This window comes from Chionomys nivalis, chromosome 11 (genome assembly GCF_950005125.1).
Source record: "Chionomys nivalis chromosome 11, mChiNiv1.1, whole genome shotgun sequence".
NCBI lineage: Eukaryota > Metazoa > Chordata > Mammalia > Rodentia > Cricetidae > Chionomys > Chionomys nivalis.
In genome coordinates this window covers 22,252,885-22,274,961 of record NC_080096.1, presented here as the reverse complement: position 1 = coordinate 22,274,961, position 22,077 = coordinate 22,252,885, and the positions used below count along the sequence as shown (strand labels likewise).

The following is a 22,077-nucleotide window of genomic DNA, read 5'->3' as shown; positions in this document are numbered from 1 at the left end:
GGTCCTTGACACTACTGCTTCAGGGAGGGCACAGAGTTGACCCTGCCCATCTCAGCAGCCCGGGGTGTGGGAGGAGACGAGCCTCCTTGGCCTTCGTCAGGGAAGGAAGACACACTTGGAACTGCCTTTAAATGATAAACACCGCCATGTTTCTCTCTCTCTCTCTCTCTCTCTCTCTCTCTCTCTCTCTCTCTCTCTCTCTCTCTCCTGTGTGTGTGTGTATGTATGTGTGTGCATGTGCCCCACATGAGCTCATGCACCATTGGGTGCTGGGAACTGAACTCTGGTCCTCTGGAAGAGCAGCACACGCTCTTCACTGCTGAGTCATCTCCCCAGTCTGCCTCTGTTATCTTTTTAAAAAGATTTATTTTTATTTTATATGCATTGGTGTTTTATCTGCATGTATAGCTATGTGAGGATGTCAGATTCCCTGGAACTGGAGTTACAGACGGCTGTGAGCTGCCATGTGGGTGCTGGGAATTTAACCCAGGTCCTCTTAGTCACCGAGCCATCTCTCCAGTCCCCTCTATTATTTTTAAAGATATATTTTTCAATCTTGGTCATTCTGAAAGATGTAAAATGGTGTCTCAAAGTTGTTTTGATTTGCTTTTCTCTGATAACTAAGAATGTTGAGTATTAAGTGTCTTCCCAACATTTGAGCTTCCTCTGTTGAGAGTTCTCTGTTTAGATCTGTACCACATTTTTTATTTGATTATTTGGTCTTTTGATATTTAGTTTCTTGACTTCTTTGTATATTTTGGAGATCAGTCCTCTATCTGATGTGGGGTTGGTGAAGATCTTTTCCCATTCTGTAGGCTGCCATTTTGTCTTGTTGACTGTTCCTTTGCTTTACAGAAGCTTCTCAGTTTCAGGAGGTCCCATTTAGTGATTGTTGGTCTCAGTGTCTGTGCTACTAGGGTTATATTTAGGGAGTGGTCTCCTGTGCCAATGTGTGTAAGGCTACTTCCCACTTTCTCTTCTATGAGGTTCAGTGTAGTTGGTTTTATGTTGAGGTCTTTTATCCATTTGGACTTGAGTTTTTATTAAAAAAAAAAAACAACTCTGATGACAGCTTACACTGGACAGGGTGTGGAGTAAGAGGAACACTCCTCCATTGTTGGTAGAAATGTAAACTTGTACAGCTGCTTTGGAAATAAGTATGACTGTTTCTCAGAAAATTGGGAATCAATCTACCTGAAGACCCAGCAATATCACTTTTTGGGTCCTCAATCTTTTGGGATGCTCAATCGTGCCACAAGGACATGTGCTCAACTATGTTCATAGCAGCATTATTCATAATAGCCAGAATCTGGAAGCAGCCTAGATGCCTCTCAACTGAAGAATGGATGAGAGAAATGTGGTACATTTACACAATGGAATGCTACGCAGCAGTAAAAAGCAGTGACACCTTGAAATCTGCAGGATGGAACTAGAAACAACCATCCTGAGTGAGGCAACCCAGACCCAGAAAGACAAATACAGTATGTACTTACTCATAAGTAGATGATAGACATAAAGCAAAGGACAGCCAGCCTACAGGCCACAATCCCAGAGAACCAAGGGAACAAAGAGGACCCTAAGAGACATACATGGATCTACCTAGGAAGGGGAAAAAAGACGAGCTCTCCTGAGAAAATGGAAGCATGAAGGGCAGTGGGGAGGGTGGGAAGAGGAGTGGGGGAAATGTATAGCACATTCCTATCCAAACAATTATAAGAGAAAAAATATTTTCAAGGACTAGGGAGATGCTCAGTGGGTAAAGTGCTTGCTGCATGAGACCCTGAGTTTGATTCTCTGATTCCCCACAGCCATGTAGAAAGTCACATGTCTCCAGGTATGGGGGTACATACCTTTAATCCCAGCATTCAGAAGGCAGAGACAGCTGGATCTCTTCAAGTTCAAGACTAGCTTGGTCTACTTAGCCTGTTTCAGGACAGCCAGGGCTACGTAGAGAACCCTGTCTCAAAAACAAGCAACTTGGGAGGTAGAGGCAGGTGATCTCTAAGTTCAAGGCTAGCATGGCTACAGAGTGTGTTTCTGGACAGCCAGGGTGACACAGAGAAACCCTGTCTCGAAAAGGCACTCCCACCACCACTAATAACAACAAACAAAAGTCAGATGTGATCTCATGTAGCCGTAACCCCAGTAGTGTAAGCCTAGGGCTCACTGGCCCGTCAGTGTAGACTAACTGGAAAGCCCCAGGTACCCATGAGAGACCATGTCTTAAAAACAAACACAACTAAGGTAGATAGTTCCTGAGGAATGACAGCATGAATTGACTTCTGACCACTTCACATGCAAGCACGCATACACGTGTGTACACACACACACACACACACACACACAAAGTCTTTTCCTTTAAAACTTCAATTTTTTTTATGTGTATGAATGTTTTGTTTGCATTTGTAAGCCTGGTGCCTGCGGAGGTCAGAAGAGGGCACCAGATCCCGGGGTCTGGAGTTGCAGATGGTTGTGAGCCACCACGTAGGTGCTGAGCCTCTAACCGGCATGCTTTGCATGAGCAATAAGTGCATTTAACTGCTGAGCCAGCTCTCTAGCCCAGTATTTTGCTTTTTCAAATCAGATTATAGTTAACTGTCCATATTTACACAGCACATTCACGCAGGGTATTCTGAACAAATCAGGGTGATTAGCATTTCATCTTCTGATCGTTTCTTTGTGTCCAGAACCCTCAGTCACTCCGCTGTTTGTAAACCGGGTCACCTTCCTGTTCTGTAGAGGACTAGAAATTGTTTATCCAAACTAATAGGAATTTGGTTGCCATTATCCAGCCCCCTTGGTTTTTCCCTCCCCTCAGTCACCAGCTCGCTCCCCTGTTTGGAGATCTAAATTTTTAGCTTCTGAAGGGAGGGGAACACGGTCATCCCCATTTTTGGAGCAGTGGCCTGCTGAGGTCCTGTGCTCAGTCAGCTCTGGACATGCAGAAATGAGCTTTCTCCTCCAGACAATCGTGTAGAGGCCGGGCAGTGATGGGGCACGCCTTCAATCCCAGCACTTGGGAGGCAAAGGCAGGTGTATCTCTATGAGTTCGAGGCCAGCCTGGTCTACAAATACAAAGCAAGTTCCAGGATAGCCAGGACTATACAGAGAAACCCTGTCTTAAAACACAGCCCTGTAGAGGAAGTGCTATGATTTTATTGGTGTGTTTCAGAGGCAAGGTCTAACACTCTAAGCCAGACTTAACCTGGAACTTGGCTGTGTAGCCCGGGTTTGTACTGAAAATTTGGCACACCTCCTCTCTCAGCTTCCTAAGTGTTGGGATTGCAGGTATGAGCCACCAAAATGGGCTGCTGTCATTTTCCAGTTCCACACAAGGCGAGCAAAGACCAGAGAGTAGGGGGTGGAGCTGGGAACTTGAAGCTTACCCCTTATCCCAGCCCTGGAGCCCCCGGGGACCATCCACTGAGCATCTATGGGGAAAGAAAGGTTCAATTCTGTGCTGCCCAAGACAATGACTCCCACACTTAAAAGACCTGTCTATTGAGCAAATTGCATAGATTAAGTAATAATAAGTGCATTTTCTCATTTTAGTCATCAAAGACCTGTCTAATAGTCAGCTTCTGCTCCATGTGAACCCACTAGAATTTTACAAGATGATAATTTTAGCCTGAATCAAAGAAATGCCACCTTTCAGCCAGCCTGTGCCATGCTGGGCTGTGGGCAAATGTATAATTTTTCTTGGGCTTTTGGTAATGTTGAAAATAGCCCAGTGAGCCTTATCCTTTCCCTGCCTTTTGTAGATCCCTAGAGAAATTGTTGTTTGAGTTAGGAGAACATTGATAAATTCTTTCTGGTGGTGTGCCAAAGCCTAGAGGGACAGGGATTTGTCCCAGCCCATATGGCTTTGCCCAGCAGACAGGAATCCCTGCCTGTCTCAAAGCAGGGTAAAGGTGGAGCTGGAGACCAGTCCCAGGACAGCTTTGAACCCTGGATCCAAAGGTGAAGCGTCCCCAGGAAGGCAGTCACGGGGATGTCTGCTATGCTCAGCACATCTGATATACTCCTTGTCAGAAGCACCTCTCCTGTCCCCAGTCCCACGGGGGTGGGGGGAGCTTCCAGGTGTGCCCCACACTCCCTGGCTGCGTGTCACACTCACTACTTGTGAGACTTTAGGTAAGTGATAGTGTCTCAGAGTTGATATAGCAAGGTCTGAAATTCCATTCTCTCAGCTCAGTCCACAGAGAAACTTAAATAGTGAGGATGTGTGCAAAGAGAAAAAGAAGTGGGGGGGGGCTTTGGGGGGGGCTTTGGGCCCACAGATCCCCAGCCAGGCTTGTGTGCTTGATCCTGTGGCTCTGAAATCTCCTCAAGCCTCAGTTTTCTCGTTTGCAAAGCAGAACCCTTTCCTGCAGGAGGCAGGAGTGGAGGCTCCATTCACTGTTCTCTGATGGGTGCTGGGTGCAGTGCCCAGTGCTGGGAGCCACACCCTCTCTTTTCTTCCCTCGTGCCTTCTCCTTGCACACTAGCCACAACCTCCCCTCTGGAACAGGGGCACCAGGGGGCCTGGCACTGCTTCCGTTTGTGCTGCTGTTCTCCTCTAGCTAAATGATTGGCTGCCATCCAACCTTACCTACTAACTCTGCCCCTTTCCCTTCAGGGCCAAGATGGGCAGAAAGGACAGATTGGACTTCCAGGAGCCCAAGGGACACCAGTGAGTATGGTGGCCAAGGCAGCAGGATTCTGTGGCTGAACCTGCCTCCCCCTCGTACCTACTCACTTCCTGGTGTTTTATCTCTGCAGGGTGAAAAGGGATCTCGAGGAGAGAAGGTAAGTCTCCAGGGCCCACTCTCTGGGACTGGGCTCCTAGAGTCCCATTCCTCCTAACAGCTGCTCAGACTAGAGGATGGGGCAGGTCACCTTACTGTTCACAGACTTCCTGGTTCCAGGAGCTGCGGGTACCTCACTCACTTCATGCAGGGGATGATAGCTCAGAATCCGGCCTTGATCTCAGGGGACCAGAGAACTCCAGGGTCCCTTTAGTGGACAGCTGCACTTCCACGTGGAAGCTGGGTCAAAGGATGAGGCAAGAAGAGAGGAAGGCAGAGGGATGAGGGACCAGGATAAAAGGGCACAGAACCAGGCAGAGCCTTGGGGAGTGGGGCTGCTCAAGATGAAGCCATGACTGCTATGGTGAGATTATGTGGGCGCATAGTGAGGGAGCTGATGGGGACCCCGAGAAGGACAGGACTGGATTATTCTCCTGGTTCTCAGTTGATGGTGACTGAACTAAATGGCCCTACACGCTGCATATAGCTTGTCCCCTGGTGGGTGAGGAGGCTGAGGCCTGTGGGTTGCCTGAAGTCATGACTTTGGAAGCTGATCCGGACCTTTCCAGCTCTAAAGCCCATGTCACCTCCCAGATGAGGTTTCCAGAGGACCCTCTGTCTTTGCCACTTCAAACCAAGGCTCTTGTCCTTCCAGGGTGAACCGGGAGAGTGCTCGTGTACTTCTCGGGGAGAGGCCATCTTCTCTGGCATGCCGGTGAGTGGGCAGACCTGCTTTCCCACCTTCTCCCACTGGGGGAGAGGTCTGGATCCTCGCCTCACCTGGTGCCAGCGGGCGAGAGCCCTTGCCAGGCTTCGTGTTCCAGCCAGCCCCCTTCCCGTGCAGCTCTGCGCTTGGTGTAGGCGTTGTCTGTAACCTCTCCCCTTCTTTTGCGACCCCCACTCCCACCCAGGGTGCTCCGGGACTGTGGATGGGCAGCTCCTCGCAGCCGGGCCCGCAGGTGTGTGTGGCTTGTCTCCTTTGTCTTGCCTCCTGTCGCGGCTTTCCCACCCTGACACTACTGCCATCCCCCGTGGCAGGGAGCTCTCTTCCCCCCCTGATTTTGTCTTCTCTCCCACAGGGTCCCCCAGGTGTCCCTGGACCACCAGGTCCCCCCGGAATGCCTGGACTGCAGGTAAAAGGGTGAAGAGAGAGTCTGTGGTTTAGGGGTCAGAGCCCAAGCAGTCGTGGGACCTCCTCCATCCTGGCCCTGAGCGCTGTCTCTCTGCTTACACATCTGTCATGGGTTCTCCTTGCTCTTGCCTCCCGGCATGGCATGGCCGGCTCGCAGAGCCCTGGGCCAGGCTTGTGGACTCCTAGCCTTATTTTGAGGAATGTCCTGTTGTGTTTTAGCCCAAGCAAGCCCAGGCCTGGCAGGAACCCAGGCTCTGCTGGTACAGAGTGCACTGTTGGAGCAGCAGTCAGCATTTGTTGGTGTGCCATGCGTTTCTGCCCATGTGATCTTTTCCAGGCACCATTTTAGATACCGGGATGTGGACCAAACATTAGAATCCCTGCAAGAGAGATGGGTAACAAGCAAAAATAGAAACTCTAGTATATTAGAGCATGGCCCATGCAAAGGAGGGAGATAAAGCTGACTATGGGGATGGACAGTGGGAGAACTGGGAAGACCTCTGTGAAACACACTGAAGAAAACATTGGGAGCTGGGAAGGTGGCCTAGTTGGTAAAGTGCTCACTGTGCTCACTGTGAGATCAGAGCCAGACGTGGTGGCCTGTGCCTGTAACTCCAGTACTTGGGGGAGGGGGCAGAGGCAGGAGGATCCTGCCAGTCTAACTGGTGAGCTCCAGTTTCAGTGAGAGACCCCATCTCAGAAATTAAGGGGCAAGCCAGTGAGATGGTTCTGCCAGGAAAGGCGCTCGCATGCAGGCCTGCTGACCTGACTTCCGTCCCCAGATCCCACAAGGTAGAAGGAGAGAATTAAATCCTCAGCTGTCCTCTGAGCTCCACAACCTTGCTGTGGCATTTGTGGACTTCTGTATGTGTGCATGAGCGTGTGCACACACATATACACACACTCTCTCTCTCTCTCACACACACACACACACACACACACAGACTCACACACGTACACATGCACACATACATTAAGTTAAAAATAAGATGGAGAGGGTCTGGAGAGATGGCTTAGCAGTTAAGAGCACTGGCTGCTCTTCCAAAAAACCCGGGTCCAATTCCCAGCACCCATATGGCAGTTCACAACTGTCTCACAACTGTCTGTAACTCCAGTTCCAGGGGACCGGACATCTTTTTTTTTTTTTTTTGGTTTTTCGAGACAGGGTTTCTCTGTGGTTTTGGAGCCTGTCCTGGAACTAGCTCTTGTAGACCAGGCTGGTCTCGAACTCACAGAGATCCGCCTGCCTCTGCCTCCCGAGTGCTGGGATTAAAGGCGTGCGCCACCACCGCCCGGCTGGGACCGGACATCTTCACACAGAGTATATACAAGCAAAACATCAGTGCACATTAAATAAATAAATAATTCTTAGAACAACTGAGGAAGACATCCAGTGTTAAGATCTGGCTCTAACATGCACACACACACACGTACACATGAACCTATATACACACATACACTTACACATAAACATACATACATACAAATAAAATAAAAGGTGACATTTGGATCAAAATATAAGGGAAATACAAGTGAATCTTTTGGGGAGAGAACACTCCTAGGAAGGAGGGGCACCCCTCCTGGGGAGGAGCATTCTTGAGGAGGAGCACCCCTGGAGAGGAGGACCCCTGAGGAGGAGCACCCCTGGGGAAGAGCACCCCTTGGAAGGAGGATCCCTGAGAAGGAACATCCCTTGGAAGGAGCACCCCTGGGGAGGAGCATCCCTGGGGAGGTACCCTCCTATCAGGGAAGGCAGCAGATACAAGGCCTAGAGGTGAGAATGTCCATGATGTCCTTGGAAATAGCTCCTCCTAATAGTCTCAGTAAGACGAGACTATCAGGAGGAGCCGAGATCCATGTCACACTTTGGTTCCCAGGGCCAGGGCAGCCTCAGTCTGAAGCTCTGCTATGTGCTCTGGGATACTGGGCAGGTTTCTTCGTCTCGTGGTATCTCCATGCCTTTATCTGTTAAATGTAGATCATTAAAGCACCTGCCTCAGTGGGCTTCTTGTAGGTGTTAAATAAGCTTGCGTGTGCAACGCGTGTGAAATCTTTCCTGGCGCACAGTGAGTGCCCTGGGGCGTTAGCTATTGCCACAGCGTTTCCTGCTCTTAGTTTACACTCCTTCTCTCATTCCTTTGAGCCTTATGTCAGCCCCAACCCCCAAGTCACACCACTGGGGCCAGCTTAAGCCCCAAGAAGTGAGCCAGCGTGTCCAAGGCCTCACAGTCAGGTATTGAAGAGCCGCCTCTGAGCTTTCCCAAGGGGAGCCTTTCTCCTCCTTTCCTCCATCTTTCAAGACAGCTCCCAGGGGTCTGCTCACCAGGAACCAGAGCCTACACTGCACATTTGGCAGTCTTTGCTTTTGATGAAAGTGTCCGAGCTTTCTGTCCAGTGTCAGCATTCAGCGATCCATCAGAGGGGGCATGGAGTTGGCTTGTGGAGGCTGAGTCATTCCAGAGTGACCCATTAACCAGGCAGAGCTAGCGTAATGCGAACCGTGCCAAGCCACACCAGGGGAAGAAGGGCAGGAAAAAGTGCTGAGTACAATCCCAGGACCCAGACTCGTTATCTGATGCCCGTGTCCATGACCAACCTGAGGCTGCTGCAAACAGGCACCTGCCCTTCGCCAGGCTTCTCTGTGCGGAAATGGGCTAAGAGGTGGATGACATTTATTCGCCCAAGGCTGTGTCCCAATGCCCACAGATGGCGTTTTATCTGGATCCGTTTTCCAGCTGAGGAGCCTGAGGCACAGAGGCTAAGAAATGAACCCAAGATTTTTAGAACTGGAAGGTAGCGGTCAAACTCAGGCTGTATCCCCTACTTCTAGAGGAGAACACACATGTGTAACCCTACCAGGGTAAGAGAGACTCATGCGCTCAGACTTGAACTAGCACAGCAGCCCTGGAGTGGAGCCATGGGTGAGTTATAGTAACAGGGCTGGGGGCATGGCTCAGTTAGTAGTGTGTTTGCCTAGCATGCAAGAAGCCCTGTGGATCCTCAACACCCCGTACACTGGATGAGGTGGCACATGTTTGCAATCCCAGCCCTTAGGTAGTAGAGGCAGTGGGACCAGAGTTCAAGACCATTCTCAGCTACATAGTGAGTTTGAGGCTAAGTCTGGGCTGCACTAGACCCTGTTTCTAAACAAAAACATTCAAAGCATTTACCCATGTGCCAGGCACTGTTCTAGACCCTGGGGACACAGTGGGTGATGACCCAGGAATGGGAGAGCCTGCTCTGGACAGGAAGGAATCACTCAGGGGAAGCTGACCTGTTCCAGTGCTGGGAGCTGGGTCATGAAGGGAGACCGGGTCTCAGAGCAGGCCCAGGAAATCCTGCACCAGGAGGAGCAGGCTGTGCAGTGATGCGTGCATTCAACACACATTTAATGTGCACCTCCTCCTTGCGGGGTGCTGGAGATTCAAACTGGAACATCCTCCCTTCCTCGGCAGAGTATTTAATATGCAAATGTGCATCTGAATATGCGAGAAAGCCAGAGGTTGGGTGGCACTCTGAACAGGAGCACCCCAGTCCATCCTACAGCTGGGCTCTATGCTGAGCCCCCCACAGCTTCACCTCCTCGAAGCTGCACACGATGACCATTTTACAGAGAGGAAAACCGAGGCACAGAGCTGGGCTTAGACTCTTCCAGAAGTTACTCATGCTCAGATGGTCGTATTGGCAAGCTTCTGACATCAGCTCTAGGGATGTCTTTCAAGGGATGAGATGCAATTGGTGGCTAGAGGGTGGGGGCCAGTGGCCCTCACCCAGAGTTTCATCTCTGTCTTGTTCAACCTGTGACCTTTGGCAAATGTTCTTCTCTGAGTGCCTTTGTTCTTAAGATGGTGGTAAAATGCTTGTTGCCTCTAGGAGACTATGATGATAATTAATGAGAAAACACAGGAGAATGACTTAGCATAGACCACAGCAGTTACTCTATAGAAGGCCCTCTGTCTGCAGGGCATTGTGACTCTTGCCACCAATGCCAGCACTTGGGAGGCAGAGGCAGGTGGATCTCTGTGAGTTTGAGGCCAGCCTGGTCTATAAAGGGAGTTCCAAGACAGCCAGAGCAAAAAAAGACCCACGGTCCAACTTCTGACCTGCGAAGCAAGGAAATGCACCCAGTAGAGCTGCTTTTGAGGACCACCCTTCTGTGCCCCCAGCCCTCAACTGTGTGATGAGACCTTCAATCTAAGAGTGAAAAGAGCTGTCACCCATGCAGGAGGGGGTGACAGGTGGCAGCGCTGTGAGCTGGGAACAAGGAGACAAGGAAAGCGCAAGCCTGGGAGAGGGGTCTGATCTCTCCTGTCTCTTTTCTGCTTCAGGGATTGCCAGGACACAATGGTTTGCCAGGACAGCCTGGGCTCACTGCCGAGCTGGTGGGTATCAGCGAGGACACACTGACCATCGTCATTCCTGTCCTTTTGGGGGCTGAACTGGCCATGCAACCCCTTTAGCTCTGGTGGGGGATCCTCCTTCGCTCCGATCTTAAGGCTGGATGCTCATCTAGGCTGTATAAGCCTCCCCTCCCCTCCCCGGCCAGCTAGAACCAAATCTGTCTCTTTGCAGGGATCCTTACCCATCGAACAGCGCCTCCTTGAGGTAAGAGGGCACCGGGAGGCACTGGCGCGGGCAGGTGTCGCCAAAGGGGATTCTCACAGCAGGTGTTCAGTTGCCTGCCGGCTAACAGATAGCAGCAGATTGAACCTGCTGGTTCCCTGGGGAACCTTCCTGGGGGGGTGGGGGGGAAGGGCATGCTAAGCATCTGCCTGAAAGGGTCTGGCTGGGCGCTGGCTTGTAACAACCCTCTAGGCAACATTTGCTGAATGCTTGCTTAAAGGAATGCTGGGAAGGTCCCCACCTGCTATGTGCCTGGTGACAGAACCCAGTCTGACATCAGCTGGCATCGGCTGGCAAAGTAGCGCCATTGCTTCTCTGGGTCATGCCAAGGCAGGGGGTGACAACGCAGTGGCAAGGGACCAGGTGGGTCAGGTTGGAGACAGGCCTGGTGGATGCCAGCTTGAAAAGACTTCGGTAGGAGGAGCAGTTGTGGAGGGGGTTGGCCTGCGGTTCTACCGAAGGGCTGTGGCCTGGTCTGACTGACCAAGCTGGGGGGGTGTCCTCTGGAAACCAAGGTCCCTATGCCACCCTTCTCCTTGCTCAGTCACCTCCTGAAGTAATAGTCCAGCCAGGTCATTCCTGCAGGCTGACTTCGAGATCCTGGACCTCTCCCTAGAGCTGGCATCCTCAGGCTCCTTTCCCCATCTCTCCTCCTTTAGCCCCTTTCTCTTCGGCTCTGGCTAGTCAGTGCCGTGGACATTATGCCACCGCAGGGAGCTTCGGTCAGGGCACAGTATGAGAGCTGCCTGCCCTGCCCCGTCTTTGAACCACAGATGTTTCCAGAAGCATCTGGTGGAGGTGGTTGAGTTAACCAGGCAGCAGCCATGAGTCAGATCACAGTGAGGTTGTGGCAGTGAGACCCCCAGCTCTCCTAGTCTTGGTGGGGCCTGCGTCCCCTCAGTCCTGCCCTCCAGGCCGTGATGGTGTGAAGTCCTTCTGATGGTTCACAAGGTGGTTTTGTAATCAAGTGTCCCACAAAAGGTTCCACCCAGGAACCGAATCAGCCTGTAATAGAGGTCAAATGGCTGCCAGGGGAGGCTGTTAGGAGGCCCGGCAGCCACCATGTCCACCGCTCAGAGGAAGCGCTGACTCCACACAGACAGGCAGTGACCAATCCAGGTTTACCTGGACAAATCACATCACCCCTCTTGAATAGTAGCTTCCTCCACAATGCTCAGAACGTAATCGACCTCACTGTGCCCTGGGGACCAAATGTGATACGTGCCAAGGCCATTACAATCTGTGGCCTCGTGGGTGCTGAGGAAATGATGGCCATTATCTTTGGGTGTCTCTGTGAATGGTGAAGATGAGCATGAGGCTTCTGTCTGGGTCCCAGCTACCACGCCTGGTGACAGGGAGACTCCAGGCTCCTAAGGCCCCTGGAACGAGAGCCCTAGTTTTGTTAGTTTGGATGGAGAGGATCCACAGCTTCCATGAGTCACAGAGTCTGTGACCAAGAAGGTCAAAGCCCAAGTCAGAGGAAGCCTTTTTTGTTAGAACAGTTCAGACCCAGGGACCTGTGGAGCCGGTGACAGTTGGTGAGCTTCAAACCCGCCCTGGAAGTGTCCACAAAGGACCTGCTCCTCTGGCAGCCCTTTCCTGGCATCCCCAGGCAGAGGTGCTGGCACTGGGAACCAGGCTTTTCATCCTGGATCCTTGGGGCTTGTCCTCGCCACGGGTGCAGGTTGCAGGAACAGCCGGGACAGATGGTCCCTCTGCGGGTCCCTCCGCCTCCTCCCACACAGCCTGTCTGGAAAGCACTCTGGCTTGGCCCTACCTGAGCCTCTTCCTGGAGGAAACTCAGAGCCAATTGCTGGGATTGGGTCCCCTGAGGACAGAGCAAAGCTGCTGCAGGGCTGTGACTGGGGAGGGAGGGTGTGAGGGTGGAGGACTGCTGGGCAGGGTGCCCGGGTCCTGGATTCCGAGAGGGATCCCCAGTAGACTCTTCCTATGCATCTCTGACCCAGGTCCCTCTGTCCTTCCCCTTTGTCCCATCAGAGCATCTGTGGAAACTGTGCCCAGGCCCAGACGGCCCATCCGGCCTTCCTCCTGGAGAAGGGAGAAAAGGGAGACCAGGGCATCCCTGGCGTGCCAGGCTTTGACAACTGTGCCAGGGTAGGAACTGGGCAGAGGCGGGCTGGTACAGTAGGTTTCCCTGGTGTAGGAGGGCTCCCTGGTGCTTGTCCTGATGTCTCCATCTGGCAGAGACTGGGCCGGGGTAGCTGGCAGTCCTGGTGTGGTGTCATGTGCCTACCAGAGGCCTCCTGACCAGCCTTACCTAACAGAGCCTCTCTTGTCTACCACAGTGCTTTATGGGAAGGGAGCGCCCCAGAGCAGAGGAGGCCAGGGTGAGCAAGTCCTTGCTTTCTCTTCGTCCATCCCTCTTGCCCTTTTTTCCTCCCTCCCTCCCTCCTTCCCTCCCTCCCTCCTACTCACTTCTGCTCTTACCTCTGCCCCCCACCCCAGGGAGACAACAGTGAGGGAGAACCTGGCTGTCCTGGGAACCCTGGCCTGCCTGGTCCTCCAGGGCTTCCGGGTCAAAGAGGAGAAGAGGTAAGACCAAGGCCCAGGCCCTCATCCAGGTAGGGCCTCGAAGACATAGGGTCCACATCTGCCTTGAGCACCCTCCTCCTCTGGGTTTCCCATGGCCTGGAGTCCCTCACCACTAAGCCTCCTCAGCTTCCTGGCACCCGAGCAGGCTGGCTCCTAGCTGCTTCCTCTCCTGGTACCCCTCTTCTCCAGGCCCATTTCCCCCTCAGCAATCAGGTCACATCGTTCCTCCTCAGTGAGGTCTTCCTGAATCACCCATTCTAAAATGGAAGTTCCCTCCACAATTAACTCCTCAAGCTCCTCTCACCCACACACACCCTCCTCAAGCTCCTCTCACCCACCCTTCCCTAGCTACACACACACACACACACACACACACCCTCCTCAAGCTCCTCTCACCCACCCTTCCCTAGCTACACACACACACACACACACACACACACACACCCTCCCCAAGCTCGTTTGCCTTCGTTAGACTCACACCATCCAACATTCTGGGCATCTACTTCCTTCTAGAACATTCCACAGGTATGGACTTGCGCAGCAGCTGTGTGCCAGCTGTGTTCTGTTTGTTACTGTTCACCTTGCCTCTAGGACATAAGCACTTCATAGTGGAGATTTTAATGTTTTGTTTATGGCTATGTTCCCAGCCCCTGGGCCTGTGCCCAGCACATAATAGCTGCTCAATAAATGTCTGTTGGATGGCCGAATGAACTGAATGAAAGGCCATTTTAACATCAGCTAAATGGCTCTGCTCTGACATCAGACAGCCCTCTTAGGGCTGCAGCAGGGGGCTGGAGGCAGGTACCATAACACGAGTTTCTGCGGGGCCTCAGGTTCTCCATCTTGTTCCTTTGGTTTCTTCTGCAGGGACCACCTGGCATGAGAGGCTCCCCAGGTCCTCCAGGCCCTATTGTAAGTATCTCAGGCATTCTGGTCTGTTTGAACCGATCTCAGAAAGTCCTAACCCACACACCATTCTGCTGCCTTGTTCCCAAGAAGCCAGGCGAGACACCGACTATGCTTATCTTTCCCTCGGGAGAACATCTTTTGGGACAGTGGTCTCTGGCCAGGAATGCCCTGCTCTGCCCCCACTGCCTGTGAACCCACTTAGGGAAGGCCCTCAGGGGCACGCATCTGGGCCCCTCCTCTTCCCTGCAGGATTTAGTAGCACACTAGGGGCCCAGGTCGCCCCACATACAGCAAGGTGTATGGTTGCCCAGTCAGATCTCGCCACTCACCTTAACACGGTCCCTACAAGGGCCCTCCATCATTCTGTGGAGCCGTCTCTAGGGAAGTCTACAAAGCCCAGGTCAGGGGTCTCCATCCAGAATCCTCAGGGACGTGACTTGACAAACGGGAAGTGTTGGCAATGTGTTCTTTGCCAAAAACAAAATGGCTGGTGGAGGCCTTGGAACTATTCTCCTGAGGGATGTTGGTGATCAGGAGAGGGGGGCAGGACTGAAAGGAACGGGCTTTTTACTCCACTGAAGGCAGACTGGGAGTGCCCTGGCAAGGGTTTTCAGACTAGGGAGGCTGCTGGTATCTGCTGGTGGAGGAGCCCATCGAGGGGCACGGTGGCCATCTTCTGATAAGACCTCTTTCCAGCAACCTTGAAAAACTCCCAGAACCACCTCCCCCCAAAGCTTCCAACTACTGACGGTGCCCCCAGGTCCAGGTTCCCCCAGGGTGACTGTTCTTGTGAGATGTGACCACGTGCCTGTTTCTCCCACCAGGGCCCCCCAGGTTTTCCTGGTACTGTTGGCTCCCCCGGACTGCCTGTAAGAACCTAGCACCACTCTGTCTCCCCTTCCTGCCAGCCAGGTCTCTGTGGCTTTGCTTGTCTCACCCTCCCGTGGTGCCCTCTCTTCTCCCCCTCCGTGTTCTGGTGTTCTGTTCATTGTTTGTCCCCTGCAGGCATGGTAGCTAACGACACAGGTTCCCTTAAGTCCCGAAGGCTTGGAGACCATCCCAGTCTTGACTTCCTTCGAGCGAGCGCCCTCAGCCTCTCCTCCAGGGCTCCTCTTCCCATCTTCACACCTTCACCGCCTTCCCTTTCCCTCCAAGCCCACACGTCACTCCCCTGTGTCCCCCAGGTCTCTCTTACCTTCATGCTGGAAGCTGGGGCCTCTATGAAGGAGCCCCTGTATCTCTCCCGTCTCACTCATGCCTCCTGCTTCCCACCACTGCCATGTGGACTGAAGATTTGCTGAAAGTAGTTCTTGGGACCCTGCCAGGCACCTGGCTCTGTGCCCGGCAGAGATGCCAAGGCTTTAGGGCTTCACACTGCAGGCTGGCACAGGTTGGCTGCCCTGCTGCCTGGTAGGACTGTCCAGAGGCACCCTAGGGATTTACAGGCAGCCCTGCGTGCACCCTTCCCCGCGGCTAGAGGAAACCCATGCCCTCCTCTTCTTTCTCTTCCCTGGCTCTAGGCCCAGTCTGCTTCAAGGCTGGGCATGTGATACCAGCCAGTTGGGTTTCTGGTGTTAGGGCCCTGCCCCTCTGTGCCCAGGGTCTTGGGCTGATCCTTCTGCCAGGTGTCGTTAATTGCTCTGCTTGTCGTCGCTGTTGTCACAGGTGTGTTTAAATCACAACCCCCCACCCCATCCTCAGTGTTGCTCTCTCTCCTGGGTCACAGAAGCTAAACCTCTTGTTTGTTGGATTCATGTTCCCGGGGCTGGCTCCTGCCGTCCCAGGCCTGGTGGTGGAGGCTCATGGACGAGGGCCTTTCCTTGTCATAGTCCCATCTGTCCCCATGTCTTCATCCCTGGCTGGGCCATGTCTGTTTCTGCTTGCTTGGGTGAAGGGGCCATCTGTCTGTCTAGCCATCTGTCTTGTGTCATGGAAAGGTTTGGGTGCCATTTCTAGAGGGCACAAGGGATAAGGGGGCAGAAGAGATGTTTTTGATGGTGACCTGGAGCTGGGGAGTGAGGAGATGTGGAGATGGGGGTGAGGAATGGTGGGCTTTGATTGCCACTGGCATCCCTCTCCATGTTACGAGTGACATGGGATTGCTCTGGGGAGAGCCCTCTTGTGCCTGTCCCTGGCATCACTAAAGAACGTGATTTGGGGCTTGGGTGGGAACTGGGACAGGTAAGTGCTGGGGACTTGGTGACACTTTGTGGGAGCATCTTCCCTGACAGCCTCCCCCCAGAAGGAGCACAGATCTCCTAAGGTGCATCCCAGACAGCCTCCACAGTAGGGTAGGGCAGTGACAGTCACCGGGAAGGAGTCCTGTCAGGGCTCACTTGAAGTTGAAGGGGTGTCTCTGCTGCTGCCTGTCTGGAAGCTGCACTCCTGAAAGTGGATTTACACATTCGCCCTTCCAGAACACACCCATGACAGTCACTTTACCAGGGACACTGGGCTGCTGCTCCTGACCTTTGTCCAGAGTGCAAGGAGGCAGGCATGGGGCAGGAAGAGTCTGCTCTAGGTAGGATTATCTTCCTCTGCCGTTTCTCATGGTTTCTCTCTCTAAGGGCCTGCAAGGAGAGCGAGGCCTCACAGGCCTGACTGGAGACAAGGGAGAGCCGGTAAGAAAGGGGCCCAGGAGTCCTGCAGCGATGGCTGAGGGGTGGCCACTGAGTGGGAAATGGGGAGAGGCTTTCTTCTGAACTCCTCAGTCACGCAGCCCTGATGCAGAAGGGCTGGGAGCGTCAAAGGAAAGGGCTTCACACCCCTCAGATGGATGGAGCTGGGTGTCCGTGTCGCCCCTACACCCTGGGATCTGTGTGTGTTCCGGCTCTTAGCTACCATTGTGGGGGTGGGGGTTCCTCTCCTTCCCTCATCCTCCGCACTTGTGTGCCTGCCTGTTCCTCCCCACCTCATTCTGGGCCTCCTTTCCCCGCTCTGCTCCCAGGGTTCTGGGGCTGGTCACCTGGGCTTGGGAAATGGCCCAGAATAGTTACTGTACCTGGGCGTGGGTGGTTTGGGTGGCGGATGGGCACCTGCTGGATAGCAGTTCCAGGTTTTTAGGTTTGGGTTACTCACACAGGGAAAGGGTAACAGAAAGGTTGAAGGCTGGTCCATCACCATACCTGCCTTGCTTTGCAGGGTCCTCCAGGACAACCTGGCTACCCAGGTGCCATGGGACCCCCAGGATTGCCTGTGAGTAAGAGGACTCTGACTCTGGGGGCACTGGGGGTACAGTCCAACGGTGAGAACAGGGCCAGAAAGGGTGTCCCTCAACTGTGTTCCCCTTTTCCCAACATTCAGTCTCTACCATGCCATCCATGTAGGACCCCCACACACAAACACATTCCACTTTGGTTCCCCTGGTGATGTGGCTTGCCCCCACCATTGCAATGGAGGGAAGGAAGGGGACACTCTCAGAACCCCCATGAGTCCCAGACTCAGAAGAAACTGAGATGTGCCGCCCAAAGGGTTTTGAGAGAGTGAGGGAGACACCCGAGAGATGCCGTTCCTTGCAAAGGTGCCCCCAGGCCTCTCCAGTGTGGGCCGCAGTGGCTGCTGGGTGGCCACACTGGCTACTGCTTCCCCCCTCTAGTCCCCTACTTTGGTCCCCTCTGCCTTCAAGAGTCAGTCTGGGCGCCAGCTGCAACCCTGGCCTCTTGCATTAGCACCCCCATAGACAGGCCACAGAGCTAATTCTGCTGTCGCTTGTCAGGGCATCAAGGGAGAGCGAGGATACACTGGCCCTGCAGGAGAGAAGGGCGAGTCGGTAAGCTACAGCATGGTATGGGTGGAGGGCAGGGGAGAGCCCCCTCCCCGCATCCTCTTCATCAACAGGATTGGGACTTTCCTGTGACCCCTGCTGCCCCTGCCCCAGAGTCACTCCAGCTGCGTCTCTGCACCAGCTGGTGGCTGCGGAGGCGGAGGCTGTGAGGAGATCCCAGCAGGCTTCTTGCAGAGACACTGAAGAGGGGAAGGGCCCAGTCAGCTGGCAGAATCCCCCCTCCTGCCAGATCAGGGCCAGGAGCCTTTTTCTCTATTGAGGCCACCTTCATGGGGGTCCTACACCGAACGAAGGCGCTGGGACAGCCAGCACATGAGGTCACAGGCTCCTGAGGGACATGACTCACCCAGTGTCCTGCAGCCAGCTAGGGAGTTAGTGGTGAGGAGCCTGGCCTGGAGCCCAAGTCTCTCTGGTGAGGAACCCCAACCGTCATATCTGGGACCCGCCAAGCTAGGATGGGAACCTTACCTCTCCCGGTCGCGAATGTCAGCGAGACCTCATGGGACTCTGCCAACAACTGTCACACTTTTAATCTGCAACAAGATTGTCTCCTAGGCATGCTGGGTATTCCGAGCCCTTCTGAGGGTTCTGCACTGAGCAAAGCAGGCCCTGCATGCCTTGCCCTGCAGCAGGAAGCAGATAAAACACGAGTAGATAGAAATAGCTATGAAGAGAGCTGAGACCCCTGAGCGTGCAGGGTGGGGGTGGGGCATGGGGCTGGAGTAGTGCGAGGATGCTGTGGAGAGAGAGAGAGACAGACAGAGACAGAGACAGAGAGACAAGGAAACAAGGAGACAGAGAGACGGGGGGGGGAGGACTCTCAGGACTAAGTTCGAATGGGGGTGGAAGGAGCTGTATGGTCCACAGAGAACGGAGGTCGCGGGTGGGTCCTGGCAGGAACAGCTTGGAGCTACTCCCCGGTTCCCTAAGGGCTCAGCAACACGGAAGGGCGACCAGTGGTGGGCATTCCAGATAGAGGGGACAGCAATTCTCAGGCCTGGGGGTGACAGCAGTCTGAACTGAGCAAAACACAACAGAGGGAGCGGGGAGAGGGACAGGAAGCAGGCAAGGGTGGTTGGTGATGGGTTACAGGATGCCTGTGAAGCCAGCAGGAAAGCACAGGCTCATTCATTAGACAGAGGGGAGCCATGCAAGGCTCTGAGCAGGAGAATGGCGTAGCCGGAGCCGTGCCTAAGAAAGAGAGATCAGCTGCAGTTTGCTGGCAGCTTCGGAGTGGGACAGGAGGTAGCAGGATTAATTAGCAGACTGGTTCCAGGGAACCGAGGGGCCTGGGCTGAGAGTCTTATCAGCTCAGGACACGCCCACCGCGTACCCTGCCCATCCCCAGGCCTCACTCCTCCTGTTTCTGAATGACTGATTCTGTTCCTTTGAGTCCCCAGGGCCCACCAGGATCTGAAGGCCTTCCAGGTCCCCAAGGCCCAGCGGTGAGTGAGTGGGCAGGCCATGGAGGTGTGGAGAGGGGGGGAGCCTCCTGACTCCTCCCTGTGGCCTGGGGACTAGAAGGGTGGGTTTCAGTTACATTCTTCTCTGTGGCAACAGGGTCCTCGAGGAGAGCGAGGCCCCCAGGGGAGCTCTGGTGAGAAGGGTGACCAGGTGAGTGATGCCTGGGGGCGTGGCTGAAGGGGCTGGGGGCGGGGTTGAAGAGGCTAGCCACTAGTTCTGGTTCTCCTACCCACCCTCCCACCTCCTAGCCAGAGCCTCCCCTACTGGCCATCTTGGGTAGATGAGGACAAAGCTTGCAGGCTGCTCCACCTGTTCCTCTTTCCACCCAAGTGGCCAGGCGGAGGGGTGACCTCCTCACTTCTTCCCCTAGGGATTTCAAGGCCAGCCAGGCTTTCCAGGCCCACCGGTGAGTAAAGACACAAAAGTTCCCTGTAATGTGGTCCCATTGAGAAGAACAGGTCTGGCCAGTCCCCCCTGGATGAAAATGAACCTGGGGAGGGAGTCAAGAGATAGGTGGACAGTGTAGGTGGCCGGGCAGTGTAGGTGGCCGGACAGTGAAGGTGGCCGGACCGTGTAGGTGGCCGGACAGTGGAGGTAGCCGGGCAGTGAAGGTGGCCGGACAGTGTAGGTGGCCGGACAGTGGAGGTGGCCAGACAGTGAAAGTGGCCGGACCATGTAGGTGGCCGGGCAGTGTAGGTAGCCGGGCAGTGAAGGTGGCCGGACAGTGTAGGTGGCTGGACAGTGGAGGTGGCCAGACAGTGAAAGTGGCCGGACCATGTAGGTGGCCGGGCAGTGTAGGTAGCCGGGCAGTGAAGGTGGCCGGACAGTGTAGGTGGCCGGACAGTGAAGGTGGCCGGACCGTGTAGGTGGCCGGACAGTGGAGGTGGCCACGATAGATTCTAGGAACCGGATGTAAAGAGCATACCTTATGGGTGGCCACAGAGGACCAGACGGACAGAAGAAACACACAGAGAAAGAAGGGAGATGGAGCCCCACTTTTATTCCTGCCTGCTTCTTTGTCGATCCAGGGTCCCCCAGGATTCCCAGGCAAAGCTGGAGTCCCTGGCCCTCCTGGTCCCCAAGCAGAGAAGGTGAGCAGAAACCCACATCTGAGCCAGGAAGCTCTCATGACTCTGTTCAGGCCTTCGGGAAATCCACAGACAACTCCATTGCACTAAGGCTGGGCTCAGCAACCAGTGGCTCCGTGGATGGCCCTGCGCCCTCCCCTTACCCCCCCACCTTGCCATCCCACGCCCTCTAGCAGCCTCTGAGTATCCTGGGCTCCCATTTGCCAGGAGAGTGGTCAAAGCAGGTGGGGAAGGAGGCACAGGAGCGATAGAGGTGGGTAACTAGACTGTGACAGGCAGGCTTTGGCTAGCTTCATTTCTCAAGAGAGAGCAGAGAGGGCAAGGAGCCAAGGGAAAGGATGGAACCGCTCTCTAGAGGTGGAGTGTACCTCTCTCCTTAGGCTGTCCCCAAGGGCCAGAGGACACGGGAGTCACCTGTGACTTCGTGATAAGACAGAGCCAGCGGCCGTGGAGAGCCACACTCGTTACTCTGAGACTGCCTTGTTAAACTGGACACGTAGCCCTACTGTGGTTTGAGAGGGCATCCCTGACTCTGTAGAAGCTGGGCCTCCTTTGTGTACCGGGTGGGAGCTGTCGGAGACCCCAAGGTTGATGTCTGAGCTTTAGATGGAAGAGGGGGTCCACAGGGAGCTGTGATGTTCTGTAGTCTCCGAGAGCCTCTTTCCTCTGAAGCCACACATTAACCTCTCACTGTGAGAAAAAAAGTGGGGGGGAACCCAAAAGATAGGGAGCCATCAGAGCTGAGGACCCCACTGGAAGAGAGGACAAGCCCCCCACTGTTTTCTCAAGCCAGGACCCATCAGCCATAGGCAGATCTCTGATGGCTGACAGCTCCCTCTCATCCCTTCCCTGTGGAGTCCTCCTTAGGCTGATCATTGCAGAGAACTCCAAACTGTTGGCCGGAGGAGCTCCATCACAATGCTCAGTGAGGCCGACATTGGCTAGAACTGTGCTGACCCCTCCTGGTGGACGGCGGTATTGCAACACCCCTGGTTTTCTCCTTTCTGCAGCCCCCTCCATAGATGCTGGTCCAGGGCTGTGCCTCTCTCTCCTGCCCAGGGGAGGCAGCAGCCTTTCCTTAAGCTTCCTACCTCCCAGTCAGCATGCCTGTTCCCACCGCTGCCCTGCTTTGGGCCTTAGGGGGCTGCCCAGGGACTGTGGCTGTGTTTGCAGGCCATTTTACAGTCCCTGAGCCTTTTATTAGACAGAAGTTCATGTAAAATCTCAAATAATACAGACACAAGGGGAGATGCTTTGGGTAAAACCTGGAAGAAGGTTCTGGAGTCCTATCCTCTGGGCCAGAAACCTACTTCATGTGCCCAGCTTCGGGGCTCCCCAAAACAACCCCTTGGACCCTGTGATGTGATTTGAAAGGCAGTGGGCCTGCTTGACAAAGTGCAGCTTGTTATTCAGGGCGCTTCCCAGTCAGGTGACCACCGGCCCAGCCTCCTCTCCAGGACCTTTCTGCCCTAGGTCCCCTCTAGCTTCCTCCTGCCCCATCCCAGGCATTCTTCAGAGTGCGCCACCTGGTGACATTTCTGTGGCATTTCCCCTCAGCCCTGGCCACCATGGGTCTCCCACACTACCCTTGGAATCTCCCCACCTTTTTGGCCTTGAGGTGTTAGAGCCCACAAACACGGCATGTTATTAAAGTGATAAAGATTAAACACATCCACCCCTCCACGTGCCAGTCCCAGGGACAACCCTGAGAAGAGGTTGGTCTGAGCAAGTTCTGTC

The 22,077-nt window shown here is 54.1% G+C and overlaps 1 protein-coding gene across 4 annotated transcripts in view; it reads left to right on the top strand.

Annotated features, from left to right (window-relative positions):
- The window catches only part of Col16a1 (collagen type XVI alpha 1 chain), a 52,155-nt gene that overhangs the window by 19,560 nt on the left and 10,518 nt on the right, over window positions 1–22,077 (top strand). For 3 of the 4 annotated variants that reach the window (XM_057783951.1, XM_057783949.1, XM_057783950.1), the window contains 19 exons: window positions 4,619–4,672; window positions 4,762–4,788; window positions 5,443–5,502; window positions 5,699–5,746; window positions 5,867–5,920; window positions 10,248–10,301; window positions 10,492–10,524; window positions 12,541–12,657; window positions 12,849–12,890; window positions 13,009–13,095; window positions 13,963–14,007; window positions 14,829–14,873; window positions 16,572–16,625; window positions 17,146–17,199; window positions 17,720–17,773; window positions 19,189–19,233; window positions 19,349–19,402; window positions 19,623–19,658; window positions 20,281–20,343. In XM_057783951.1, the coding sequence (XP_057639934.1) occupies window positions 4,619–4,672; window positions 4,762–4,788; window positions 5,443–5,502; window positions 5,699–5,746; window positions 5,867–5,920; window positions 10,248–10,301; window positions 10,492–10,524; window positions 12,541–12,657; window positions 12,849–12,890; window positions 13,009–13,095; window positions 13,963–14,007; window positions 14,829–14,873; window positions 16,572–16,625; window positions 17,146–17,199; window positions 17,720–17,773; window positions 19,189–19,233; window positions 19,349–19,402; window positions 19,623–19,658; window positions 20,281–20,343 (1,026 nt within the window). The remainder of the gene's footprint in view (window positions 1–4,618; window positions 4,673–4,761; window positions 4,789–5,442; window positions 5,503–5,698; window positions 5,747–5,866; window positions 5,921–10,247; window positions 10,302–10,491; window positions 10,525–12,540; window positions 12,658–12,848; window positions 12,891–13,008; window positions 13,096–13,962; window positions 14,008–14,828; window positions 14,874–16,571; window positions 16,626–17,145; window positions 17,200–17,719; window positions 17,774–19,188; window positions 19,234–19,348; window positions 19,403–19,622; window positions 19,659–20,280; window positions 20,344–22,077) is intronic. The other variant, XM_057783952.1, reaches the window with a different exon arrangement.